The sequence below is a fragment of the Hippoglossus stenolepis genome, chromosome 2, assembly GCF_022539355.2.
Source record: "Hippoglossus stenolepis isolate QCI-W04-F060 chromosome 2, HSTE1.2, whole genome shotgun sequence".
NCBI lineage: Eukaryota > Metazoa > Chordata > Actinopteri > Pleuronectiformes > Pleuronectidae > Hippoglossus > Hippoglossus stenolepis.
In genome coordinates this window covers 23515682-23539175 of record NC_061484.1, presented here as the reverse complement: position 1 = coordinate 23539175, position 23494 = coordinate 23515682, and the positions used below count along the sequence as shown (strand labels likewise).

Genomic DNA, 23494 nt, shown 5'->3' with positions numbered 1-23494 from the left:
GGTGGATATTGGATTAAGGTTAGTCCCATTTGGGCAGGACAAGGTTTTGCTCTTTGCAGTTATATCTCACGTGGCCGAGCCTGAGGAGGAATTTGTTGTAATCTCTTTGAATTTGGGTTATTATAGCGACAAGCATAGACGATTTAGATGCATGAAATTGAGTTGAGATCATAGGTCTACAGTCTCTATTTTGTAGAGCAAATATAGTGGCAATAAAACAATACCGATAATTATCACGACAATTGAGTTAGTTTAATCAAAAATGCCATTTTAAGAATATTGTGACATGATTAAATCTCTGCTTGGCTACAAAACAATATCAGTAATTATCATGATATAATTCTAATTAAATAGCATTATAACTAAATTCTGATATAGCCTATCGATTATATGTAGGTAAGTAGAACACGTAATTGATCCAATTCAAATCTCATTTGTGAAATGTTTTGGTGTTTGTCATTCTCTGTTGATAAAGACAAGTTTAAAATCACAACCTTCACTCGAGTGCAAAAATCTGTCTTTCAACTCGAAAGGAATAATAACGTGTCATTTATCACAATCATTATCAGTATTGGTGTATCGTCCAATTTAGTTAGTATAAATCAAAAAAATCATTTTAGGAACCTTTTGACATAAGTAAATCAGTGCTGGGCTACAAAACAATATCAATAATTATCGTGATATAATTTTCATTAACAGCATTATTGCAAAATTCCGATATATAGCCTATCGATATAATTATATAAGTATCACGTTATTGATCGACCTCTGATTTGGAAAATGTTGTCAAAAGACCAAGTTTAAAATCACAACCTTCACTCAGGAGCAAAAAATCTGCCATTAAACTCGAAAGGAAAATGAACGTCACATTTATCGCGATAGTTGTCGGTATTAGCGTATCACCCCAATTTAGATCATGTAATCAAAGCACGCGGCACGGAGCGCGTGCACTGGGTTTCTCCTGCTGCCTGGGCCGGTAAGTAGATCCGGGCGTGCGCAGCGCGGAGAGATACGGCTCCGGTGTGTGAGAGAAAGGGAAGCGGTGGAGGGAGGGATAGAGAGAGAGAGAGAGAGGGAGGGAGGGAGAAAGAGAGGCTGCCCGGCGGAGGTGGTGGTTGTAGCTGCCGGAGTAACGGAGAGGAGAGACGCAGCTCCATGTATTACCATGCCGAGATTTGGACTTTATGAACTACATGAAAAACCTCCAAGCCTTTGAGCCCGGCGACAGTAGAGGTACGTGAATTACGCGCTTTTTTTGCGCTGTTTTCCCTGCGTAAAGCAAGCTTCGGCATCTGTGAGGGGAAAAGTTGAAGGAGGTTAGTTCGGCTGCTTTTTGTGGAAGAAGCGAGCCGCTGCTGCCGCTGCCGCTGCTGCTGCGTCTTTCTGCGGCTCTAACAGAAGTTTAGCCTCAGCGAATACAAAGCTGTAATGTCGGGTTCGGCTCCACAGCGAGTTTAAACGTGTCCTTTTCGCTCCGGGAGCAGTTTTGACGCTGGTTTGTGTTTGAAAGGTTGATTTTTTTTCTTTTCTTTTCTGGAGCAAACGGCTCCTTCGGCTCGTGAAGTGAATGGCTCCAGTTGGGGGAGGGGGTGAAACGGTCTTAAAGCAGCTAACTTCTTAAAAAGGGATACTTTGTATTTCATCAAAGGAATTCCACCGTCAGAGGGGAAAACGTTAAAGTAGCGAGTTGACAGTATCTTTGTTGTTTTAAGTGCGAAAATAAGATACAAGTTTTTACTTTTGAGTTTGAATTCTTCTCTTCTCTTTTACAATGGTGGTGCTCGAGCAGATGGTGCTTTTGTACCTGCAGGCGACACTTTAGCATTTTAAGGTGAACCGAGCTCCACTCTGTCACTCATTAACCGCACTGATAACCGGACCGTGCTCGGGTCATTCTGACACGCCTAAAGTAAATAATGTGGCTTTTTTATTGTACGTATACACACACACACAGCTCCAGACATGGCAACGTCCTGCTTTTATTTGTCTTTGTATGGACTCCCTACCCCCCCCGCCCCCCCACACACACACACTGAGCCCTGCGATGTTATAAAAGCTGCTGTAAAAGAATGAACGTGCAGTTTTAAAGCAGGTTTCTTAGTCATCTCCCCGGTGATGGTTGCTCCATGAGATTGCAAAGATCCCCCAGTGTGTTTCTTTTTTAAACACGGCTGATTAATTCACTGCTGCAGAAAAAGTCCAGTGCGGTTGCAAGTTGTTGAAATGCAAAAAGTTGCCGCTGCATGTGCACATTTCATTAAATTGTTGAACCCATCGTGGGCGATAAGGAATCTAAATTTATTGCATTTCCATGGAAGAGAAAAGGGAAAGCAGCCCCTAAATGTGCGCTCTCATGTTAAAACGACTTTTTTATCAACAGGGAAATTAAAGATTTATGTGTTTTCATAAGGCCACCTCTTCCTCTGAGCTTATTAAGCTGATGTTTGGAATAAATGAGGCACTGCTGCTATGAAATGCACATAGTTGCCATATGGCATTGTGCAGACATGGGGAGCAGCGCAGACTTACAGTACATCTTGTCACCTGACCGACTCCTCTGCCTCATCCTGTCCACATGGAGCCTATTTAGCCATTTATCAGCACCAGCCATCGCATGTCATGACATTTAAAATGTGGGGCAGTGCACAATGTAATAAAGGAGTAAGGTATGCTGCATTAAATCTGACCAGGTTGCTCACGCGGGGAGCATAAAAATGACTGAATGTTGAAGTTAATTATAATTCTTTGTATGATCATGACATTTACAATTATATTTTTGTGTCTTTCCAGGTGGATGTGTGAAGATCACGGTACGATAATGGGGAAGCACTTGGTTTCACTGCTTGCGCTGCTCCTGCAGCTGCTCTGTGGTTGCGCAGGGAACCAAAGGATGGTGAGGGCTGCCTCCATGCAATTCACCCACTCAGTTTACAATGCCACCATATACGAGAACTCTGCTGCTAAGACTTATTTGGAGAGTCATGTCAAGATGGGGATCTATATCACTGACCCAGCCTGGGAGGTACGGTACAAAATCATCTCTGGAGACAATGAGAACTTATTCAAGGCTGAGGACTACCTGTTGGGAGACTACAGTTTTTTGCGAATAAGGACCAAAGGAGGCAGCACGTCCATTCTGAACCGGGAGGTTAAAGACCACTACATCCTGACTGTCAAAGCTGCAGACAGGAACACCAACATAGAGTGTCGCACTAGAGTTTTGGTGCAGGTACTAGACACCAATGATCTGAGGCCTCTCTTCTCACCAACATCCTACAGCATCTCTCTGCCGGAGAACACGGCCATACGCACGAGTGTGGCCAAGGTCACGGCGACTGATGCCGACATCGGTACGAATGGAGAGTACTACTATAGTTTCCGAGAGTGGACGGACATGTTTGCAGTTCATCCTACAAGCGGCGTGGTGACACTGACTGGCAAGCTAGACTACTCTGAGACGAAGCTGTACGATTTGGAGATCCTGGCGGTGGACAGAGGGATGAAGCTTTACGGCAGCAGCGGCTTCAGCAGCATGGCGAGACTTACAGTGAGGGTGGAGCAGGCCAATGAGCATGCCCCTGTCATCACTGCAGTGACCCTAGCCCCCTCTGATACAGACCATGACCCAACCTATGCTATTGTCACAGTGGAGGACAATGACCAGGGACCAAATGGAGAGATAGCGTCTTTGAGTATTGTTGCTGGCGACCCTCTTCAGCAGTTTAAGGCTGTAAGAAGCAGCCCCGGGAGCAAAGAGTACAAAATCAAAGCAGTCAAAGACGTGGACTGGGACAGCCAGCCTTTTGGATACAACCTCACTTTACAGGCAAAGGACAAAGGCAGCCCCCCTCAATTCTCATCGGCTAAATTGGTGCATGTCACGTCTGCACAATTCAAAGTGGGCCCTACTATATTTGAAATGGCAGTTTACAGAGTCAATCTGAGTGAATTTGCCCCTCTTCATACACCTGTCACTATGGTAACAGCAGTGCCAAAGTACCCACAGATAAAATATGCTTTTAGACACAAATCTGACAAGAACAGATTCGCTATCAATCCAGATACCGGCTTAATCAGCACAACTGGACCGATCAATGCTGACGTTGCCCCCCGATTTGAGCTGGATGTGATCACAAGTGACACAAAAGCTGCAACAAAAGTCATCGTTGACGTGATTGATGTGAACAACAATGCACCTGAGTTCCAGCAGACGTCTTACAATGCCATTGTGGATGAGAATGTACCCATAGGGACCAGTGTGGTAACTGTTAAAGCCACTGATGTAGACAGAGGTGAGAATGGCTATGTAACCTACAGCATTACCAATGCCAGCCCTCAACCATTTGTCATCGACTACTTCTCTGGTGTCATCAGTACCTCAGAAGTCCTAAATTATGAGCTCATGCCCAGGATTTACAATCTCAGAGTCAGGGCATCGGATTGGGGATCCCCTTTCCGCAGAGAGGTGGAGGCATCAGTCAAAATAACATTAAACAACCTGAATGACAACAAGCCCCTCTTTGAAAATGTAGACTGTGAAGTGACTGTGCCGAGAGACCACGGTGTAGGAGAGCAGATAACAACAGTGTCTGCCATAGATGCTGACGAGCTGCAGCTTGTACGGTACAAAATGAAAGGTGGGAATGATCTCGATCTGTTCGAACTTAACCCGAGCTCTGGCATGCTGTCACTGAAGCACACGCTGAGCGAGGGAGAGGCAGCTAAAGTGTCCTTTCATAGTTTACAAATCATCGCGACTGACGGAGAACACGAGACTCAGCCAATGCTCATGAACATAACTGTTATCACGGCTCGCAAGCCCGTCCAGTTGAAGTGTGTCGAAACTGGCGTAGCCACCATGTTGGCTGAAAAGCTACTTCAGGGCAGCAAAATCCACACTCAACCTGAGACGGATGACAACTTCATGGATGTTCACTCAGTCAACAGGTACACTCCTCAGTTTGCAGAATCCTTCCCCAGTGTAATTGAAGTTAAGGAGGACCTCCCTGTCGGGGCTCGGATTGTCCATTTAAGTGCCACAGACTCAGACAGTGGCTTCAATGGGAAACTAGTGTACGTTATCTCAGGGGGAGACACTGAGAGCCATTTCATAGTAGATATGGAAACTGGTTGGCTTTTGGTTTATTCTCCTCTCGACAGGGAAACAACAGACCATTATACCCTCAACGTTACAGTTTACGATCTCGGCATTCCACAGAAATCCTCATCACGCCTCCTGGATGTTAAGATTCTCGACGCCAACGATAATAGCCCCCAATTTTTGCAAGATTCCTACTCTGTTGAAATAAGCGAGAGCACACCTGTTGGGACAGAAATTATCCAGGTGGACTCGACAGACAAGGATCAAGGAGATAATGGAGTTGTCGAGTATTCGATTTTTGGAGGCACAGATGATTTTGCGATCAATAAAGACACTGGTGTGGTGACTGTGATGAAGCCGCTGGATCGGGAGCTCCATCCAGGTTATGTCTTGAAGATTACAGCACATGACCAGGCAGTGAATGAGCCACAGCTAGTGTCCACTGTGGCGCTTAAAATCACTTTGGAAGACGTGAATGATAATCCGCCTAAATTTGTCCCCCCTAATTACCGCGTGAAGGTGAGGGAAGACCTTCCCACCGGTACCATAGTCATGTGGCTGGAGGCTCACGACCCAGATATTGGACCTTCCAGTCAGGTACGATACAGCCTCATTGACAACGTAGACGGGCATTTCGAAGTTGACAAACTCAGTGGTGCTGTGCGGATTGTCCAAAACCTCGATTACGAAACAAAACAGGTGTACAACCTGACGGCAAAGGCTAAAGACAAAGGGAAGCCCATATCCTTGTCATCAACCTGCTTCATCGAGGTAGATGTGGTGGACGTGAATGAGAATCTGTACAGACCTGCGTTCCGGTCATTTGTGGAGAAGGGATTTATAAAAGAGGATGCTCTCGTTGGGACTTCAGTGATGACTGTGACAGCTGAGGACGAAGACGGGGGACGAGATGGAGAGATCCGATACTCCATACGAGATGGATCCGGCCTGGGGATATTTACCATCGATGAGGAAACCGGTGAGTCTCTTTTCTCTGTGTCACTGCAGAGCTCTGTGAGCTTGTGTTAATTTCTGAAATAAGTTTGCATCAGCATTGGAGTGATTTGCATAAGGAAAGTCTAATGCGGCCAGGGTTTATTCAGTCATGTCACGCTGTGGAACAATGAGCAGTCTTCCAGGAGACGGGTAAGGTTCCTGATTCCAGTCATATTTCTTCTTTGGGAGAATTGACGGCAGGAACAGATGGAGCAGCTGTCTCTCAGACCTGTGTGGACATTCCTGAGTTACTGTTGTGGTCCTAAGGAGATTGTGGGAGTGAGCTCACCCTCTTTTCCCCCAGTCGAGCTCTCGCTGTGTAAATACACACACTCCCTCTGAAAACAGTTTAAATGTATAAAACGGGTAAATCTGTTACACCTAAGAATATAATATTCTAATGGCTTTTATAACAGAATATTGCAGTGACGGTAAGAACTTGCTTGTGAGCTCCTTATTTATGCAGCTGAAAGTATGTTAATAATTGCTCAGCTGCCCTGAATGATTGTAACAGCTGACTCAAATTAGTTCAAAATAATCAGTCTGGAATTTCAGGAGTTTCAACCCAAAAACCAAACAATCACCTGATTTGAATGTTTCGGACGTGCCGCCACCCCCTTTCTAACTTAGTAACCACATTCTCAGACGGCTTAATGTGATCTTTTCTTTCTTTTTAAAATAAAATTTCCCTCTGCATTATACATGTTTAATGTCTAAATCAGGCTGTGCATTTTAATGCATAATGCATTGATTTCTCTTGGCACATGTAATCTCAAAGGTTCTCATCTGCATAAAAAGTTGGAAGTGCAGCTTCTTAGTCTGCTGCTTACTTTTGCAGTTGTTAAACTGGTGTATATAGTTTTTAGTCGAGTGTTTCCTAAAGAAGAATCTGAATTATTTAGTAAGTTGACAGGAAATCACCTCAGTGAACCTGTTGGGAAATAGCCTACTTTCTTTTGCATGTTAAATTTAGCGTGAGGAGATGAGCCTTTATGAAGGGTACATCCTCTGTGGCTGTGTGTCAGCTGTGAGGTGTTTATATGCCGTAGAGCTTGTACGTCTGATCTCAATAAAATTAGATGCTGGGCTATCAAAAGCTTCAACTAGTGACTGTGATGGCTTCATGCAAGACTTGCTGTTCGGCATAGTTTTTTCCTCTCAATGTCCTGAATTGAATGTCAACGGGTGTTCTGATCAGGATTCTTGGGGCCGATCACAGATTGTTTAAAGTAATATTGGCAGATACAGATCACCGATCACAGGGCCTCTGTCTTGGGTGATCCAAGTGACCACTTATGATCTGATTTCTCTTCCTCGCTCTATATGCAAACAAACACTACAGGGTTGAATCCTACTCAGAATTTGGTCAGTAAATGTCAATTATTACTGTAAAATTCTTTTTTCAATTCAGCGCTACATTAAACTCCTGTATCAGCCTGGGTCTGTGTCACATGTTTCTCCTGCGCTGTCAGCAGCTGCAGGAGTGATGCTGTGCAGGGTTTTTATAACTGAACTATATGAGCAGGACCCACTTAAACCTTCTCTGACTGAGTGGAAATTTGACGTTTTCACATCACAGATAAATGACGATGAAAGGCGTTAATACCGGAGAAAGGAGAAATGTGCGTCCTACTCGTCGCACCACACAGCAGTTTCTCTTCGCTCAACAACTCTGAAAAGTGCACGATTTTAAAGGGAGTCTAGTGATATTGCGGAACACAAACATCTGCTGCTTGTGAGCACCTTTAAAATGTACTACAAGTAAAATTTTGCCATGTACAGTGCAGATTTATGATGGACTGCTGTTCTGCTGTGTTACAAGCGTGCCAGCGACTGTCTAACTCCAAATCCTGTGTAGGTTACGGAGTCAGGGACTCGGGGTTTGATCTTCTACTTAATCCCAGAGGCCTACATTAAGTGATTATCAGAGGTGCAATGATAGGATTGTCCTGGGTTGGGTCCTGTTATTATGGATTACATCTGAGGTCAGTAGACAACTAAATACAGCCAAGGTGGTAATGCCCCTCCTATGATTTCACTAGATGAAGGGTGTGGTTTTTTCAGCTACCAAATGCATTTAGAATATTACGCTCCTAAAAGGAAAATATAAGCACGGGTGCACACCCCGCTGTGTACTCGATGCTGCAGCTGCATGTTGTGAATCTTAACCAGAATGTTTTAATATGGTTTAAAATTAGAAAACGCATGAAAAAGTGGAGTAAGGAAAAATGCCAGGAGCCACGCACCTTCAGTTGAGGAATTTGCTTTTCACAGTGGGAACCGGGAAGGAGTGGAGCCTTTTCCTGTTTTACTTGATGCTTGTAATTCAAAACCCTCGCACATGTGTTTGTCAAGAATACACCAGTCGCTCGCACAGCCCTAATCTGTGCTGTAGTGTCTTGTTTCTTCTATTACCACAATATGAATCACTATCCTTTCAGCCATTCCTCTTATAGTGGCGTTCACAATAACACAGAAACAACAATGCTACTTTGTGGGGAACAAAGTGTTGATGTGGAGAGCGTCTGTGGTTGCTGGTGCAAGAAGACAGAGACTGATTTTCATAGAGTAGGTGTATCTAACGAATGCATTTCAGAGCTTGCCATGCTCGCTACCCACTTAACTGCCAAACCTTGCACACAACAGACAAGTATTCGTTTTTTGTTTGGGAGACATTATGCGATTATATTTAAAAAATGGTGTGCACGATCGCTGTTGGTGTCGTTCTAATTTACCTGAATTTAAGTCAAAGAAATGTTTAAATGCAAGCCACGTCCTCCTTTTCTCCAGATATGGCTGCTTTCTCTTGTCAGACGACTCAGTGGGTCCATGGCAACTGTTTGCCCAGACATTCTCTTTGTTATTAAAAGCTCTTTGCTCACTGGCTCATTGCCATCTCAATTTAAACTCGCTCTTATCGAGACTCTTTGCTGGGCCCCTGCCCCGTGCTGTAGACCAAATTTACCATTCCTCACTGCAATCTGATAATTTGTAAACAGTCATACGATTTCTGGAAGATAACTCTGAGCAATTTAACCGAGTCTTGATAGAGCAGAAAGTTTCCAAGTGTTTTTTTTTTTCTTACATGTTCGCCAACTTTGCATTTCAGCAGAAACAAAGCAAGTTGCTTTCTAAAGCAATTCCAGCATTAGCGCTGAGCCCTTTCTAACCAACTTTTTAGAAATGTATTCACATCACACAGTTACCCAGAAGAGTTCCTGCAGTATGCACCACCATTTTGTTCTTGGGAGGGAGCATAGCTTCACTTGTGAGGACTTGTATGCCATAAGTGGCTCGCTACCGGTGTTTTACACGTTGGGGTTGTGGAGGTCAACTGATATAGGTTTTCAATGCTAATTTTGAAGAGGTGTCAAATAGCAAACAGAGTGACATGTTATTTTTTTTATCATTTACCATTTCCTTTTAGGTAGAGCTTTGTAGCCTGTGATATAAAACTATTGAGAACACTGTGAAAAGATGCTGGTACTCGTTGGCGAACTAGAAGTTGGTAAACTAACAGTATGGCTGTGGTGTAAATCCAAAAGAGCAATGCTGAGAATATGTGGGTCAGTAGAGGAGAAAGCTGTGAGGATTATAAAGACCACTTATAGTGGTATTCATGTGAAAAACACATGGAGATCAGATTCCACTGCGAGTCACAACAGACCTGCAACAAAACAATGCTTATCATGATATAACTACGCCTGGATGACATCAAACCTGCCACAAATCACCTCAGGAAGGAAAATCAACAGTTCTTTGTTTTCATTACCAATGAGTAACCGTCTTCCATCTGGAGTGACTAAGACAGATTGTGTAAACCAGGAAGCTGGACCAGCTCATTCCAGATTCCAGGATCCAGTGATGTTACGATTAAAAGGTCCCAAGTTTAAACTGAAGGATTTGGGAATCAGTAGTTTTGTCCATTTGTCCAAACGAAAATCAAATTTTGTTATGTAGTTAAAGGATCAGGGAAAGGGATGATGGGTTCTGCTTGATTGAAGATGCATTTAGAGTAAAGGCAATTTTATTACACTGGCCTATTTCCTGATACACATCCATGTACATTCTTCAGTGATAGAAATGTTAGGACATCAATCAATATGAGTGAATATCAACCAATATAGGTCACAGGAAAATTAATTTGTTCTTCTGTACCTGGAAGGAAACAATAACCTGTGATTCCCACACATTAATTAACTTGTGGCGGCTCAACACAATATCACCATTGACCGCCACGTATTGATTTTTCTATTTTTGACCATTTCCAACGGGTAAAGTCTTATTAGAACAGCGTGCAGCGCATTGATTCATGCAGATGGTATGGAGCTAGAGACACACACCTGTATACTGTCGTGTTCTTTTTTCCTTAGGTAGAGATGGTAGAGTCGGTCTGGTTCAAAAAAGTATTTATTTAGAAGCAATGAACAGCTACTACATAGCTATGGGCACTCAACGTACAACCCGCAAGCCGCCTAATACCGCCAGGGAAGTCAAGAGTCGCCCTGAGCGGACGATGGGTGCAATATTTATAATAATAGGTAGAACTTTTCTAGACAAAACAACGCCTTTCCTATCTGTCCTTCAGACCCCAGTGGCCACTGCTTGAATTCTTTCTAAGGGTATGTCACAGTTTTTTAAGAAAACAGTGCATTCATGTATGTGTGATGTTTGAAATAAAGCTAATGGAGTTTATGCTGTAATATAGTAAGTTAGGTATGAGAACAAGTTAAAGTACAGTGTATTGTATGCCACAGATGTACAGTCTTCTCAAACAGGCATTATCAGACAGGTGCAAGACTGAACTGCGATGTGACACACACACACAACCATCAACTTCAAGATTAAAACCAGCCAGCAACGGCTACTATCAGTCACTATGTGAAGGCCGCACATTTTCCCACATATTCAGCCCAAACTGCCCCTGCCCCCACCCCTGTCTAACATACTGCACTTGTTTAGAGTTCAGTTTCATTGCCATCTTCACAGACACATATTCAAAGAAAAACATAGATTTTAGTCTTTAACAATATTCAAAGGAAAACATAGATTTTAGTCTTAACAAATATTCAAAGGAAAACATAGATTTTAGTCTTAACAAATATTCAAAGGAAAACACAGATTTTAGTCTTAACAATACACAACTGTTGAAGGCAAGTTGTTCCTCAGTTTGAAATGAAATCATCCAGTACACAAGGTGACCAGAGCCGAGTGTATTCAGTCGAGATGGGACACAGATGCTGATTGTATAATGTATGCGCTGCCCTTTCTTGCTGGGTAATGGTATGCATTGCCCTTTCAGTTGGAGCCGTTTGCTGCCAGCACTGCGAAAGCTTTCTTTGTGAAGGCAAATTAAACAGTTTGACGCAAAATGACAAAGTCCTATTAGCTTGTTTTTAAGAATTCCACAGAAATTGTGCCTGTCACTCCTTCACTTCTCCTCACATCTCTTATTAAAGTAAACAGACTCTTTAAAGAAAGGAAAAGATGAATTCTAGTTTAGTCCGTCTTTTGTTATCAGTGATTTGCGATAGCCGAGGAACCCGGGCCGCCTTCTGTCCCTAATTCCCATTCAGTCTATATGTCACAGATAAAAGTGGGACTGCAAAGTGGCACATGATTCCAAATAGTCTTTGCTCGAGCGCTGTTACTGTGGAGACGGGTCCAGGAATGTGCAGCGGGACAAAGTTGATTGTAGGTTGCTAAATGAAAAACACACTTTCCCTCGTTAAAAGTATGTTGGTCTCTCAGTCCATTAAATCTTTTAAAAGAAACTTGAGGCTGCCTTGTGCAGAAGACGTGCTTCATTGTGTGTTAATTCATGTCATGCTCTCATGAATTAGATTAATACTATTTCCACTCTTGCTGATGGCACTACTTACTTAGATTTAAATTTATTAAATTTGATTTATTTAGTAAAATACAATGCTCCAAACTATCTCATAATTAGCAGCCAGTGTTAAATACTTACTTAAAGCTACTGTGGTTAACCACGTTGCAAATTTGTCTGGATGCTGGTATGAATAGTCCTAATGTGTAAACATTTTCGGGTGTTGTGCTGTATATCCGTCCCTATTGAGATGTGTGTTAGCCTAGCTTAGCATATACTGTAGACTGGAAATGGTGGTAGACAAACTGTGTTCCCCTCTTTCCAGTCTTATGTTAACTGGCTGCTGGTTGAGGCTTCATATTTAGCAGATATATCAGTCTTCTCGAGCCCTTGGCATTAAAACCAGTTGTTGCATTTTCCAACAACACCAACATTACATTTTTGTGAAGTGAATGTTTTGTTGTTGTTCTGTTATGGTCATTAAAGATTGAATTGATCTGCATTAATGCACCATGATTGGCCTCACAGGTGGGAAGCCAGCAGGGCATCGTGCTTACTGGATGAATATCTGGGACAGATTGTGTGTGTGTGTTTTTTCCTCTCACATTATGCTGCCCTGAAGAAATTGTGTGGTGTCAGTTGAAAGTCTACATCTTTAGGGCCACCAGAGGTTATTGTATACAACAGGATACAATGCTATCATATAGATAATAACATGGACATGGGCGTAAATGTATAGCTATTCTGTTGGTGTACAGAAAGTAATAAAAATGGCTCCTGTGTTTCCCTCATTGTTATCAGAGACGCAGGCGGTGAGCACTTCAGGACTAGGGGGTTTATTAACTGCGTCTAAATAATATTGTGATATTGAATGAAGGAGAATTGTTCGGAGGCCTGTTCAAAGGCCTCTGAAATAACACTGTTCCCAGTAACAATGGAAGCTTTGTATCGTCAGCGTCAAGTCCCAAAAGCTATCTCAACTGGAATTAATAGGCAATTTTTTTTTTTTTGTGTAAAAAGTGGAAAGAAAACCCCCATTCAGTCATGCATCACAGACGTGTAACAACGGCATCAAAAGAGTTTCTGTTCAGTGCTCACAAATAAATGATTTTCGTTTTTCTTTGGATGCGAGTTTTTCCATTATAACTAAAATACACTGTTGAATATATTATAAGAGCTGGCTGGGAAACCGTTTGATATCCCACCATTAAACAAACAAACAAACAAACAAAAAACAATAGGATCACACTGATATACTGAGCATCGGGGGTTTTCCACTGTTAGGCTGGTGAAATGTTGGAGCTTGCCTTAAGTACCGTTCTCCCTTAACCCAGCAGTTTACAGCCATTTCTTCTGCCAGTAATGACTGTATATGGCGTGCACGCTGATGCATGAAGTGGAAATGGCTCACTGGCCCAATAGACTGTAATTGTTTGTCCAGGATATTGAAGGAGACGAGCCTGGACATGCTTTTTTGTGTGTGCGATACTGTATCATCTTTATGATTATCTCTAAGACCTGTCCTAAGGTATTATGACCCCTGTGCGTCCGTCAAACAAAACACAGGATCTCATGAGACTCAGCGAGTAGAGGTACTAGGTATAACCGTGTTCATAGCAGTAAATGCACAGGATTTTATTTGTTAATAAATATCTAAAACCACAGAGGCCTGCACGCCGAAGCAAGTTCAACATACCCACGGTATCTTTTTTTGTTATCTGGCCTCACTAAGTCTAACAAACCATAATCAGGCTGAGCTGTCACGCAACAGTGGTTATCAACCCAGTGAGGTTTTCCGCACAAAAGCGGTGGTGTTTGCAGCATATCAATAAACGCAAACACGCTATTAGAAAAGCATATTAGATAAAGGAAGATAACTGTAATATTACACGAATGCGAAGAAGATAAACACAGAAGCTGTTTTCAGACATGGTTCTGGGTAATTTGCGGACAATATTTGAGTTTGCTTTGCACAAATGAAGAACGCAGTAGTAGATTGTACAGACGTTTTATTCCAGAGAATTTCAGGAAAATGCCCAAACTTCAGTGCATGCCTGAGAGCGGCTATAGCCTATGAATCACTCCATCGTTGTGCACTGACATGATGAAATCAATGGCTTCAGGCAACGCTCTTGACATACAACAACATAACATTTTTATTTGCCTTGGACTACACCTTTAACTCTTTAAGTTTTTCAAAGGATTCAGATATTTATACCATCTGGCCTCGCGTCTTTGAAACTCGGATCTGGGATGCAGATGTCTGGGAACTCTGGAGAAGATGTGACATTAAGTTGCCGGGTAACAGAAAGCTTAGTTTAGGACTTTTTGTATTACACCAGGCCCTACAGCATGGTGGTGGAATTCAAAGCATTTTGCCAGGGCTGTGGAAAGAGAAAGGTGGGGGGTGGGGGTGGGGGGGCACTGAGAAAGTTTATGTAAGCATGTGAGCTGGAGGCCTGAGAGGGCTGAGGAATGTGGGGAAGGGGTGAGCGGAATTAACAAAGGTAGTTCAAAGCGAGCCCTTCGACGTTGCAGCTTAAGAATAAGAGAGTTGGGAGAATCGCAACTTTTGTAGGTCAACGGTTGAATGTCAAATGCACCTCGAAAATGACAGTGTTAATTTTTGAATCGACAGCAAATTCTATATTTAGCCCTCTACTTTGTTTCCCTGGGCATGTTGTGACATGCGTGGAGAATTTTCAAGCAGCTTCTCCAAAGCAAATTTCACCCTCTTCAGACTGTGGCTTCGCTGTATTCTGCACGTTTCTTTCTACAGAATACTCTCATTGTGCGTCTGTGCAGGACGTTGACTCAAGTACACTTATATGTAAAATACCCGCTGCACTCGATGGCTTCGAGATCCACCGGCTGTGTGAAGATTCCACCTCACTGCCACTGTGCTCGGGTAACTTTGAAGAACAAAGCCAGAGGGAAGAGAAAAGAGCAGGAGGGAGGAAAAAAAAAAAGCGGAAAGCAAATCTGGCCGAGGCTGTTGCACCGTCTGTTTTTTTTTTCTCTTTCTTGTGGCCCGAGGGCAGGTTTTGCTTCTGCCTTACTGGGTAGGCTAGGTATATGGGCTGGGTGTGGCAAGTAAATTCTTCAGATTCATCTTTCATGTGCTTTGTTAGTAGCTGCTCACCCAAAGGCAGATATGTCTTCATTTTAACTGCTTTAAGGTCAAATCTGTGTGTTTTTTTTGGTGTCTTCTTGGATAAATATGATCAGGAAAACTCTTAAGTGTGTGAGTTTGCGTTGACATTTAGTTTGAAAAGGCAAAAATTTGTTGCTGCAACAGATTAATATGAAGCTATCTTCTCAATGTTAGTAAATACCAGGTAAAGAACTGTGAGAGAAAAAAAGCACGACCCTGGTGAAAGTGGCCTCGTTCTGCTACACTGAGGTTTGCCAGTCAAACACTTTTCGCTCTCACAATAGACGGCGAGTCCTTTCTTGTACTTTGTCTTAATGGCTCCTGCAAATAAGAGTATCTCAGTTTTACTCCAACTGCTTAAACTAACCTCTCTAACCACGTTCCCCTCCTCATTCATCTAAACCGATCTCTATTTAATGTCCCCCTTCCCCACTAATTTCCTCTCTGTGGGTGTCCGCAACATTAATTCCCTTATCTTTTAGTGTTTCTACTCAGGATGCCTCACACAATCATTTGCATTCCTTATCTAGGTCTTAACATTTAGCAATTTCCTGCACGTTTTCCTCCAGCAGCAATCTTTATTATCCTCCGCAAGTTGTCGGATGCAGTGTGTTCATAAATTAGTCATCAACGTGTTATTTAATTTCTAAATTATTTCGATCAAATTATCCTGTTAGGTCTGTTAATCTAATTTAAGACGTTGCCAAACGTTTGGTTGTGTTTCTCTCGCTGCATTGTCAGTTTTTATGACATTAGTTTGCAGATTCGTCTAATTTGCATTCTTGACATATAAACCTCGTATTGTTTTTGCCGTTGGACTCCCGGCTTCAGGAATCACAGGGGGGAACTACCTCCCCTCCCTTGCCCGACTTCCCTTCTTAATATGTGCTTCAAGCCGCGTTGAGAGCGCCGTAATGATGACTAATGACAAGAGAGAATCCCAGGCCGAAAAACGCAGGGATGCCAAAGTAAAGCAGGGCGAGAGAATAAATCAGCCGTAGCCCCCAAAGTCCCCTACTGTGTTAAATTTGAGATTTTTGTGACAAGTCATTTGGCGTGTTATCTCTTCTCCTAAGAAATCTTTCATTACCGCAGGCAAGAGGTTCGGCTGCTCTCACTTACGCTCAATCACAGTTCCTCACGTTACAGTGTGTGAACAAAGGCAGCAGCAAAGAGACGTGTCCGTGTAAACTGTTCAAACCTATTTATCTGGGCCAGCAGTGAGTACAAATGTGTCATAGAGTCCAAGTCATTGCTGAAAATTGGACAACACCCATACCTGGTTATGATATGGGTGTGCTCGTACCATTATTAACTTTAGTTTTGCAATCAAATGTAGCTGTAAGTTCTATTGCTGTTATCAAAGTTATACTGTACAGGTTTCACAGGAAGACACTTATTAATGTTTTTTTAAAGGCCATCAGACATGTCAAAGTCCAGGTTTCTGATAAAAACTAACAATGGCCCTATTATATTTGTCCCAATCTTCATTTTTATTACTTACCCTTGTGCTCTTCTTATTGCAACATGTGTTTTGTGGGAAAAGCTGACCTGAAGGTTGTCCGTGTTTCCATTGTCTGGAAGATATCGCCGTGTTTATGTTTCCCCTCCGCAGCCTTCAACTTTGTGCTTGTTGAAACAACGAGACCTCACACGTGCAAGTTATCCAAATACTAAACTGTTGCTGCATTATCAGCAACTCCCTCCTCATTTTTTGGGGGGGCAATACTTGACTCTGAAAACCCTTTCAAACAAAAGGAAAGAATATTGATGTGTGTGTTTATATTCACTTTTTTGGAGAGAATAACCAATCAATGTAACTGTTATATATTATGGCTTTCACATCCCTCCGAGTCAATTGATTTCCGCACTTAATGTGTTTGTTTGAACAGCAGAAACAAGTCGTATGGAAAGATGTGTGTGTGCGAGGCGTCAGAAGTTTAACAACGTAAGACAAGAAAAATGGAGAAAGCTGATGATGAGTAACGATGGAGACTAATGTGAATGTTCTCATTCATTAGTTGTGTTAGAAGAGCCTTTTCGCTGTCATCTCTAAACTGTCAGAGAAAAACAACCGTTTGTTTATAGCCGCTTGGCTCTCTATCACTTTTATGTTGTTATATTTTTTCCTGCATAGAAGGAAAAACGGAGAGAAGGGAGTCAATGGTTTCAGAGTTGAAACAATAATTGAAGACATGTTGGCCCCTTTAGATCTATCAGCCGGGTTATAGTCATAACAGAATAAAGTAATCTGGTCAAATGTAAGGATATAGCCTCAGTCTGATTCTCACATAGTAATTTCTGTGGCTGTAAACACCTTAAGTAAGACGTAGGCATGCGCACGCATCCTGTTTCTCAAAGTGAAATACACCCCCACCTTCTCTCCAGTCCAAATGCACCTACTGAGCACCTGGTGAGTGCTTGTAAGTGGGGTCGGTTGGAGATGAATAGCGCTAAAGCAAATTCACTCCTGTGAACTTCGCTGTTAGCTTTTCCTCAGGAGGATCAGCGAGGACATTCAAACCGCTCGTCAGTTTCAGCCCCGTAAATATCTTAAGTCGTGTTGACAGATGTTACAATTGCTGTAAAACTTCAGTCAATCATGTCATTGATCCGAGGGATTAAAATGTCAACTAGAACTGCCTTGCTGTTAAAACCAATCACATTGCATTTCTGCGTCATATTGATACAAAACTTCACACCTGAGCTAACAGTTTCACGAGGACGGTGCACGGGGGCTTTTCATCAACTCCTTTCATCGTCTCAGACAAGAGATTAGTCTGTTTCAAATGATGTAATACCTCCATGCGTCCTTTACATTGGTGTGGCTGCTAAGCAATACATCCACTTGAGCCGAATCGAGTTTCTGACAACAAACATGGCGACTGTGGCGGAGGATGTGATAATGTGCTTCTTCAGAAAAAGGCCCCCGTGCCTGGGCAAAGTAAAAATCATATGGACGCCAGTAGTTTGCACAAAATCCAAAAAGTATCCGCAAAAAGGTCTGATATTGTGATTGTCTAACTTATTGGCTACACGGCCCCCCATGATTTCCACTGGTACTGCTCTGTTCGGTCTGTTTTTGCTGTAGCTTTCAAATCCACGTGAAATGAACGCAGAGTACGGACAGAAGGCTCCTTCCGTTTCCGCCCACGTATCTATGATGAGTTTAAAAGATCCTCTATATTTCCATATGTGACCTTTTTTAGTTTCCTTCCAAGTTGCAGAATCTACCCGTCCTCCACTCTTCTATTTAGCCATTGTCAACTTTTAGGGTTCCCATGTGTCTGAAAGTGCTTTGTTTTCTCAGCTGAAGGCTACAGCCCCCAAATGGCAGTAGAAAAAAAACTTCCCTGCCAGCAAATGTAAACAGGAGAGCACCGACTGGCTGTTGTCAATATACTACTTTGACACGCTTCAGTCGAGGGGCCTTCAATCAAACCCCACATCTGCCTGTTCGGAGACAGCTGGTTTCCCGAGCTTTTGTTTTCTCCTGATTTCAGAGATCAGTGGTTGTACAAGTAGTAATGTGAGACTCAGGGGATGTGTTGCACGTAAAAATGTTCCCCCGAAAGGATGCAGACTTAAGAGTTTGTTTATGTCTTTCAGGTGTCATCCGCACACAAGAGCTGCTCGATCACGAAACCACGTCTCACTACTGGCTCACGGTCTACGCCATGGATCGCGGCGTGGTGCCGCACTCCGCCTTCGTGGAGGTGTACATCCAAGTGCAGGATGTCAACGACAACGCCCCGCAGACATCAGAACCCGTCTACTACCCGTCTGTTATGGAGAGCTCGCCGAAGGACGTGTCAATCATCAAGATAAACGCGGTGGATCCAGACGACAGGGCCAGTGATAAACTCACCTACAGGATCACGAGTGGCAACCCCCAGGGATTCTTTACCATCAACCTCAAGACAGGTAAGATTGCTGTAACTGGTGCTGCTCAGTTCTTTCCCCTGTAAATTGCTTCTTATAGAGCGGAGAGGCCTTGCTCTGAGTCACAGACTTGTATTCTCTTTCATTTGTTAAATGTTAACCTTGAATGCGGCTGCTAGCCTGAGAACAAACTTGAAACTACGACAAAGAAATCACCTCACATGGCTTAGATTGGAAAGGTGGCCCCTTTCCAGTGCACAGTTTATCTCTCCATAAGTGAAAATAGTCTTTTATCGCTCTTGTCACATCTCTCATCCATTAAAGTAGGGATCAGTCTTACTGATTGATGAATCTAAATGATAAACACGTTCCACCCTTATCTAAAGACGCCGACTACTTTGAAGGTCATACATGTGGGAAAAAGATTTTCCTACAAATTAAATTATCCTCTGTGACTCAGGGCGAGGTTTTGAGATATATACTATAGTCTGACAAAGTGGTGGACTTCTTCCGAGGTTCCTGTTTCCTTTCTTCTGAAGAGGAAGAGCAGTGTGAACATCATATTTTGACCCAGGACAGGAGTGGGTTGAGCCTACAGGGTTTTTTTCCACTCTAACACTCTAAAGTGTGTTCTCATATGCGTACTCTGGAGATGGTGTGATGATTAATATTTCATTGGGCTCTTTAAAGTTGCTGGAGCAGGCTATGTTTAGGTGAATAGCAGGAAGAAAAAACTTAATAGGTGCAAAGTGAAGCTCCGGGTAGAGATAGAGCTACTTTGTAAATGTACAGATTTATTCTTGTTTGGCCAGATTCGAGCAGTTAAATTTACTTCACTGAACACCTAATATGAAAATATAATATACATTTTTTAAGTGGGAATTTAAGTTGCTTATCATTTTTTACTAACATCGAATACAGGAGTAATATGAGCTCTTTAAACTCTGCATCTACCTCTTGAATTTGTTTTTCTTTCCTACCTAGCTTACACACCGGTCTCTTATTGCTTTAAATGCAAGTGCTCATTAAACTGAAATGAGGAATGGGTAGTGAAGCAGTTGCTCCAATTTGTCCTCCCTGACGTGTGTGGTCCTGTTTCCCGAGGTAGTCACGTCAACAAACTGGAGTTATTTTTGTTGGAAGTTGCAATGTGAACTTTTCTGACCAAATAAGGATTCATCATGCAGCACGCCTCCCAAACAAGCCCCGGAGTAAATTTGGGCTCTTCCCAATGCGCAGGAAAAGAAAGAAAGAAAGAAAGAAAGAAAAACGAATGACGGAGAGAAAGGGGGGAACCTTAGGTTGTTGTTTTGTCTGCAGGCACGACAAGCTCAACTTACATATGCTGATAACAAGTGTGGGATGCTGGGGGGGAGGAAAAAAAAGGAAAGTGCTGGGAGATTTAATATTTATCTTCTCGCAAAGCAGTCATGTATAACGCTGTTCCACAGGCAGACCCTGAGCTGTGGAGAAGATATCTTTGCAATTATTTGTGTCTCCTAGATATATATAAATATATGTATTGCCCTTGTGTGGAGGAGTAACCTGTGATAATACAGAACCAGAGCTGGAAAAGAAATGTTTAATACTTAAGGAGCTGCTCTCAAACTAAATGGTGTTGTGTGCTGGTTTTTCATTTTGCTGCAAGACTGCGTATTTATCCCTTCTCCCTCAAAAGGACGGCATTCTATGTTGATGAATTCTTCATAAAATATACCACCATAAATGCCCACGATAAGTTTACACCACATCACTTATTCAGTAGTTGAAGGAAGTCTTCTAAGCCAACATATCTGGAGTAAATATTTCCTTCTACCGGGATTACTGAGTATTTATGAAGCTTATGGTCAAGTCCACTGTGGGCATGGGCTCTTTACAGTATCTTTACATGGTTCCTTTTTGAAACACGTCAGAAGAGCTGCCTGGAGAAAAAAGAAAGCTGGTACTACAGAGGACACTGAAGCACGAGGATAAGACTCATTCATGCATATCAAAGCATGTTAAAACTTTTATCAGTGGGACACCAGAGCCCCTTGTGTCAGGTTCAACAGAGGGGTTTGAGCGAGGAAAGCTTCATTAAATCACTGCTCTGATGCTTTGTTTTTTTTCTTTCTTCTTTGTTTTTGAAGATTGTGGCCGCGGGTGGAGGTAGAGAAGTAGGTGGGGGGGTGGAAGTGCGGAGCGTACTGCTGAGAACAAGAGGAAACAGTGATTTATGCCGAGAGACAGTTTAAAAAGGCAGCAGCATTCATAACTGGCCATTTTATTCCAAAGAATTTGACATTTTTATGAACTATTCTTCATTTCTGCAAAATCTGTGGCATTAAACTAGAGCAAAACGGGCCCAATATCTCTGCACATTATCAACTCAATATGACATTCAGCCGCATATTACAGGTTTTTGAAAATGTTTAAATTTACAACATGCAAGCCCCGTAATTACATGTTCTAAAATTGCATTTGGAAGCCTGGGCCCTGTCTTGGCATATCTACAAAGCTCTGCACAGGGCTGGGAAGAAGGAAAAGACGTTAAGGCCTGTGTTTTGTGTGCGGGTTTTGGGACTTCGTAGGCATGTGTTCCAAGCTAACTAACTAGCCCTCCATCATGGGCTACGGCCTTGTGCTGCCGTCCAAGTGTCCCGTCAAGGTTGAAACACATTTGAAGGTTTTGCTTTGACGCCTTGGGTGGCGTCGGTTACCCTGTTTCCCACACAGACGCACGGTGGCTTAGCAGAGCCCAGCATGAAAGGCTCAGACCTACTGTATGTCTGCCAAGTAAACACGTCCTGCTGTTTTGGCTGTCCTGACTTAGGTTTGTCATTAAAAGTGCAAGACCAGCTCTTCTCTATAGGAGACGTCCAGCAGACTATCTCAGACCTCAGAATGTAATGCCTTGGTATAGCCTTGCTTTCTGAAGGGACTGGAAGAGGGATATGCAGTGAAAATTGTGCCAGTCAGCTGGACACGAATGATGTTTTCTAAATCAGTAAAGGATCGGTGGAGATGAAAAATGCTGTTCAGGTCTGAAATTCTAAAAGATAAAAAAACCAATGCTCCGTTGTCTGGTGGCACATATCTCATCCCACCCACAGACATGGCCGCCGTTGTTCCAGCCTCCTTCAGGCGCCTTCATTTGGCAGCTGAAGTGAATTACATTTTCTGGATAAAGACCCACACGCTTGGTGTTAACAGGTCACGGCAGGATATGAGACGGATACTTCGCCGTGCTTTGTTAAATGTCCTTTGGTTGTATTGTAGAGTAATCAAAGGTTGTCTATTACTGAGGTGTAAATTCAGGGAAAGCTGGATTTTCTCTTGAGACAGCCGGCCCACTTGCTGTCTAGTTTTATTTTATTTTTTTATAAAGGAGTTGTCAGCCGTCTGAGCTGGTTCGTCTGGGGTTGTTGACATGAGTTACCCACCTTTTCTCTGGGAGAGAGAGAGAGAGAGAGAGCTGTGTTCATTACCCAGTGAATCACTCGCTCTCTCTCTCCTCTCGGAAATGCTGTGCTATGACTTAGTGGACTTTGAACGGCGCTCTTACGCCACACGTGTGTGGACCGGAAAACCAAGCAGAACATGTCATCAGAAGACAAACACACACACACACACACACACACACACACACACACACACACACACACACACACAGGAAGTTTTTTCTACCTTTCCCAAGTGAGAGCGAGAGAGAGAGAGAGAACTGGGACAAAGATCACACTACGATCACGAGCCATACCGGTCTTATCTCGCTGCATTAACCTACCTCCTGCTAAACATATGCTACTTTCCACATGTAGTATTTCTCCAGTGTTGTCTGTTGACATGTTACAAAACATTATCATCAGCGTATGTTGACCTGACACAGGAGATTTCTGCTTGGAGCACTTAAAGCCTGTTGAAACCTCCACCCTATAATAACGGCGCCTATCTGTGTTCGTCACCAGACAGTTGTCTAGTTATACCTGACAAGAGTCTGCCTTTAATAGGATATGGCTGTCTTTGCCTGATTGTGTTTGCCTTTAAATGGCAGCTTTCATTCCAGTGGTTAAACTCAAATGGAGAAAGATTCACCCGGCTGAACTTTGACAGCGTACAGAACAATTCGAGCCCAATCCTTTTTCTCCACCTGAAGCCAGCGGCTCACTGTCACCAATTGAAAAGGAATGCCATGGGTAATGCTTTGGCGAGGTTTGATACCTTCGTGCATTTGTCATCTCGAGGTTGAATGAAAAGGTAAGGGAAAAAACAGCCGCTGGGATTTGCAGCTGCGAATCATCCACTTTTCGAGGTGCTCATATCAACCATCCTTTCCTTTTTAAAGAGAGAAAACACTTACACACACACACACACTGGTGTTATCAGTGGTTTACGGATGCCCCAACGACTATCGGGGGAAGTGAGATAGGAAATGGATACTTCCAACAACCACTTGATGTTTCCGGTGATTTGGGGTCTGAGCAATTGTCGCAGCTCTCAAAAGAGATTGTGAGAAGAAAATGTGGAAATGAAAAATGGCCCTTTTCCCCTCTTA

At 42.9% G+C, this 23494-nt stretch overlaps 1 protein-coding gene across 7 annotated transcripts in view; it reads left to right on the top strand.

Moving 5' to 3' along the window:
• The first annotated feature begins 1084 nt into the window (after positions 1 to 1084).
• The window catches only part of fat1a (FAT atypical cadherin 1a), a 74405-nt gene continuing 51995 nt past the window's right edge, over positions 1085 to 23494 (top strand). For all 7 annotated transcript variants that reach the window (XR_004697695.2, XR_004697696.2, XM_035168743.2 and 4 more), the window contains exons 1-3: positions 1085 to 1233; positions 2791 to 6080; positions 18691 to 19005. Coding sequence is in view for 5 of the 7 variants with exons in the window: in XM_035168743.2 (XP_035024634.2) it covers positions 2795 to 6080; positions 18691 to 19005 (3601 nt within the window). In the remaining 2 variants the exon portion in view is untranslated. The remainder of the gene's footprint in view (positions 1234 to 2790; positions 6081 to 18690; positions 19006 to 23494) is intronic.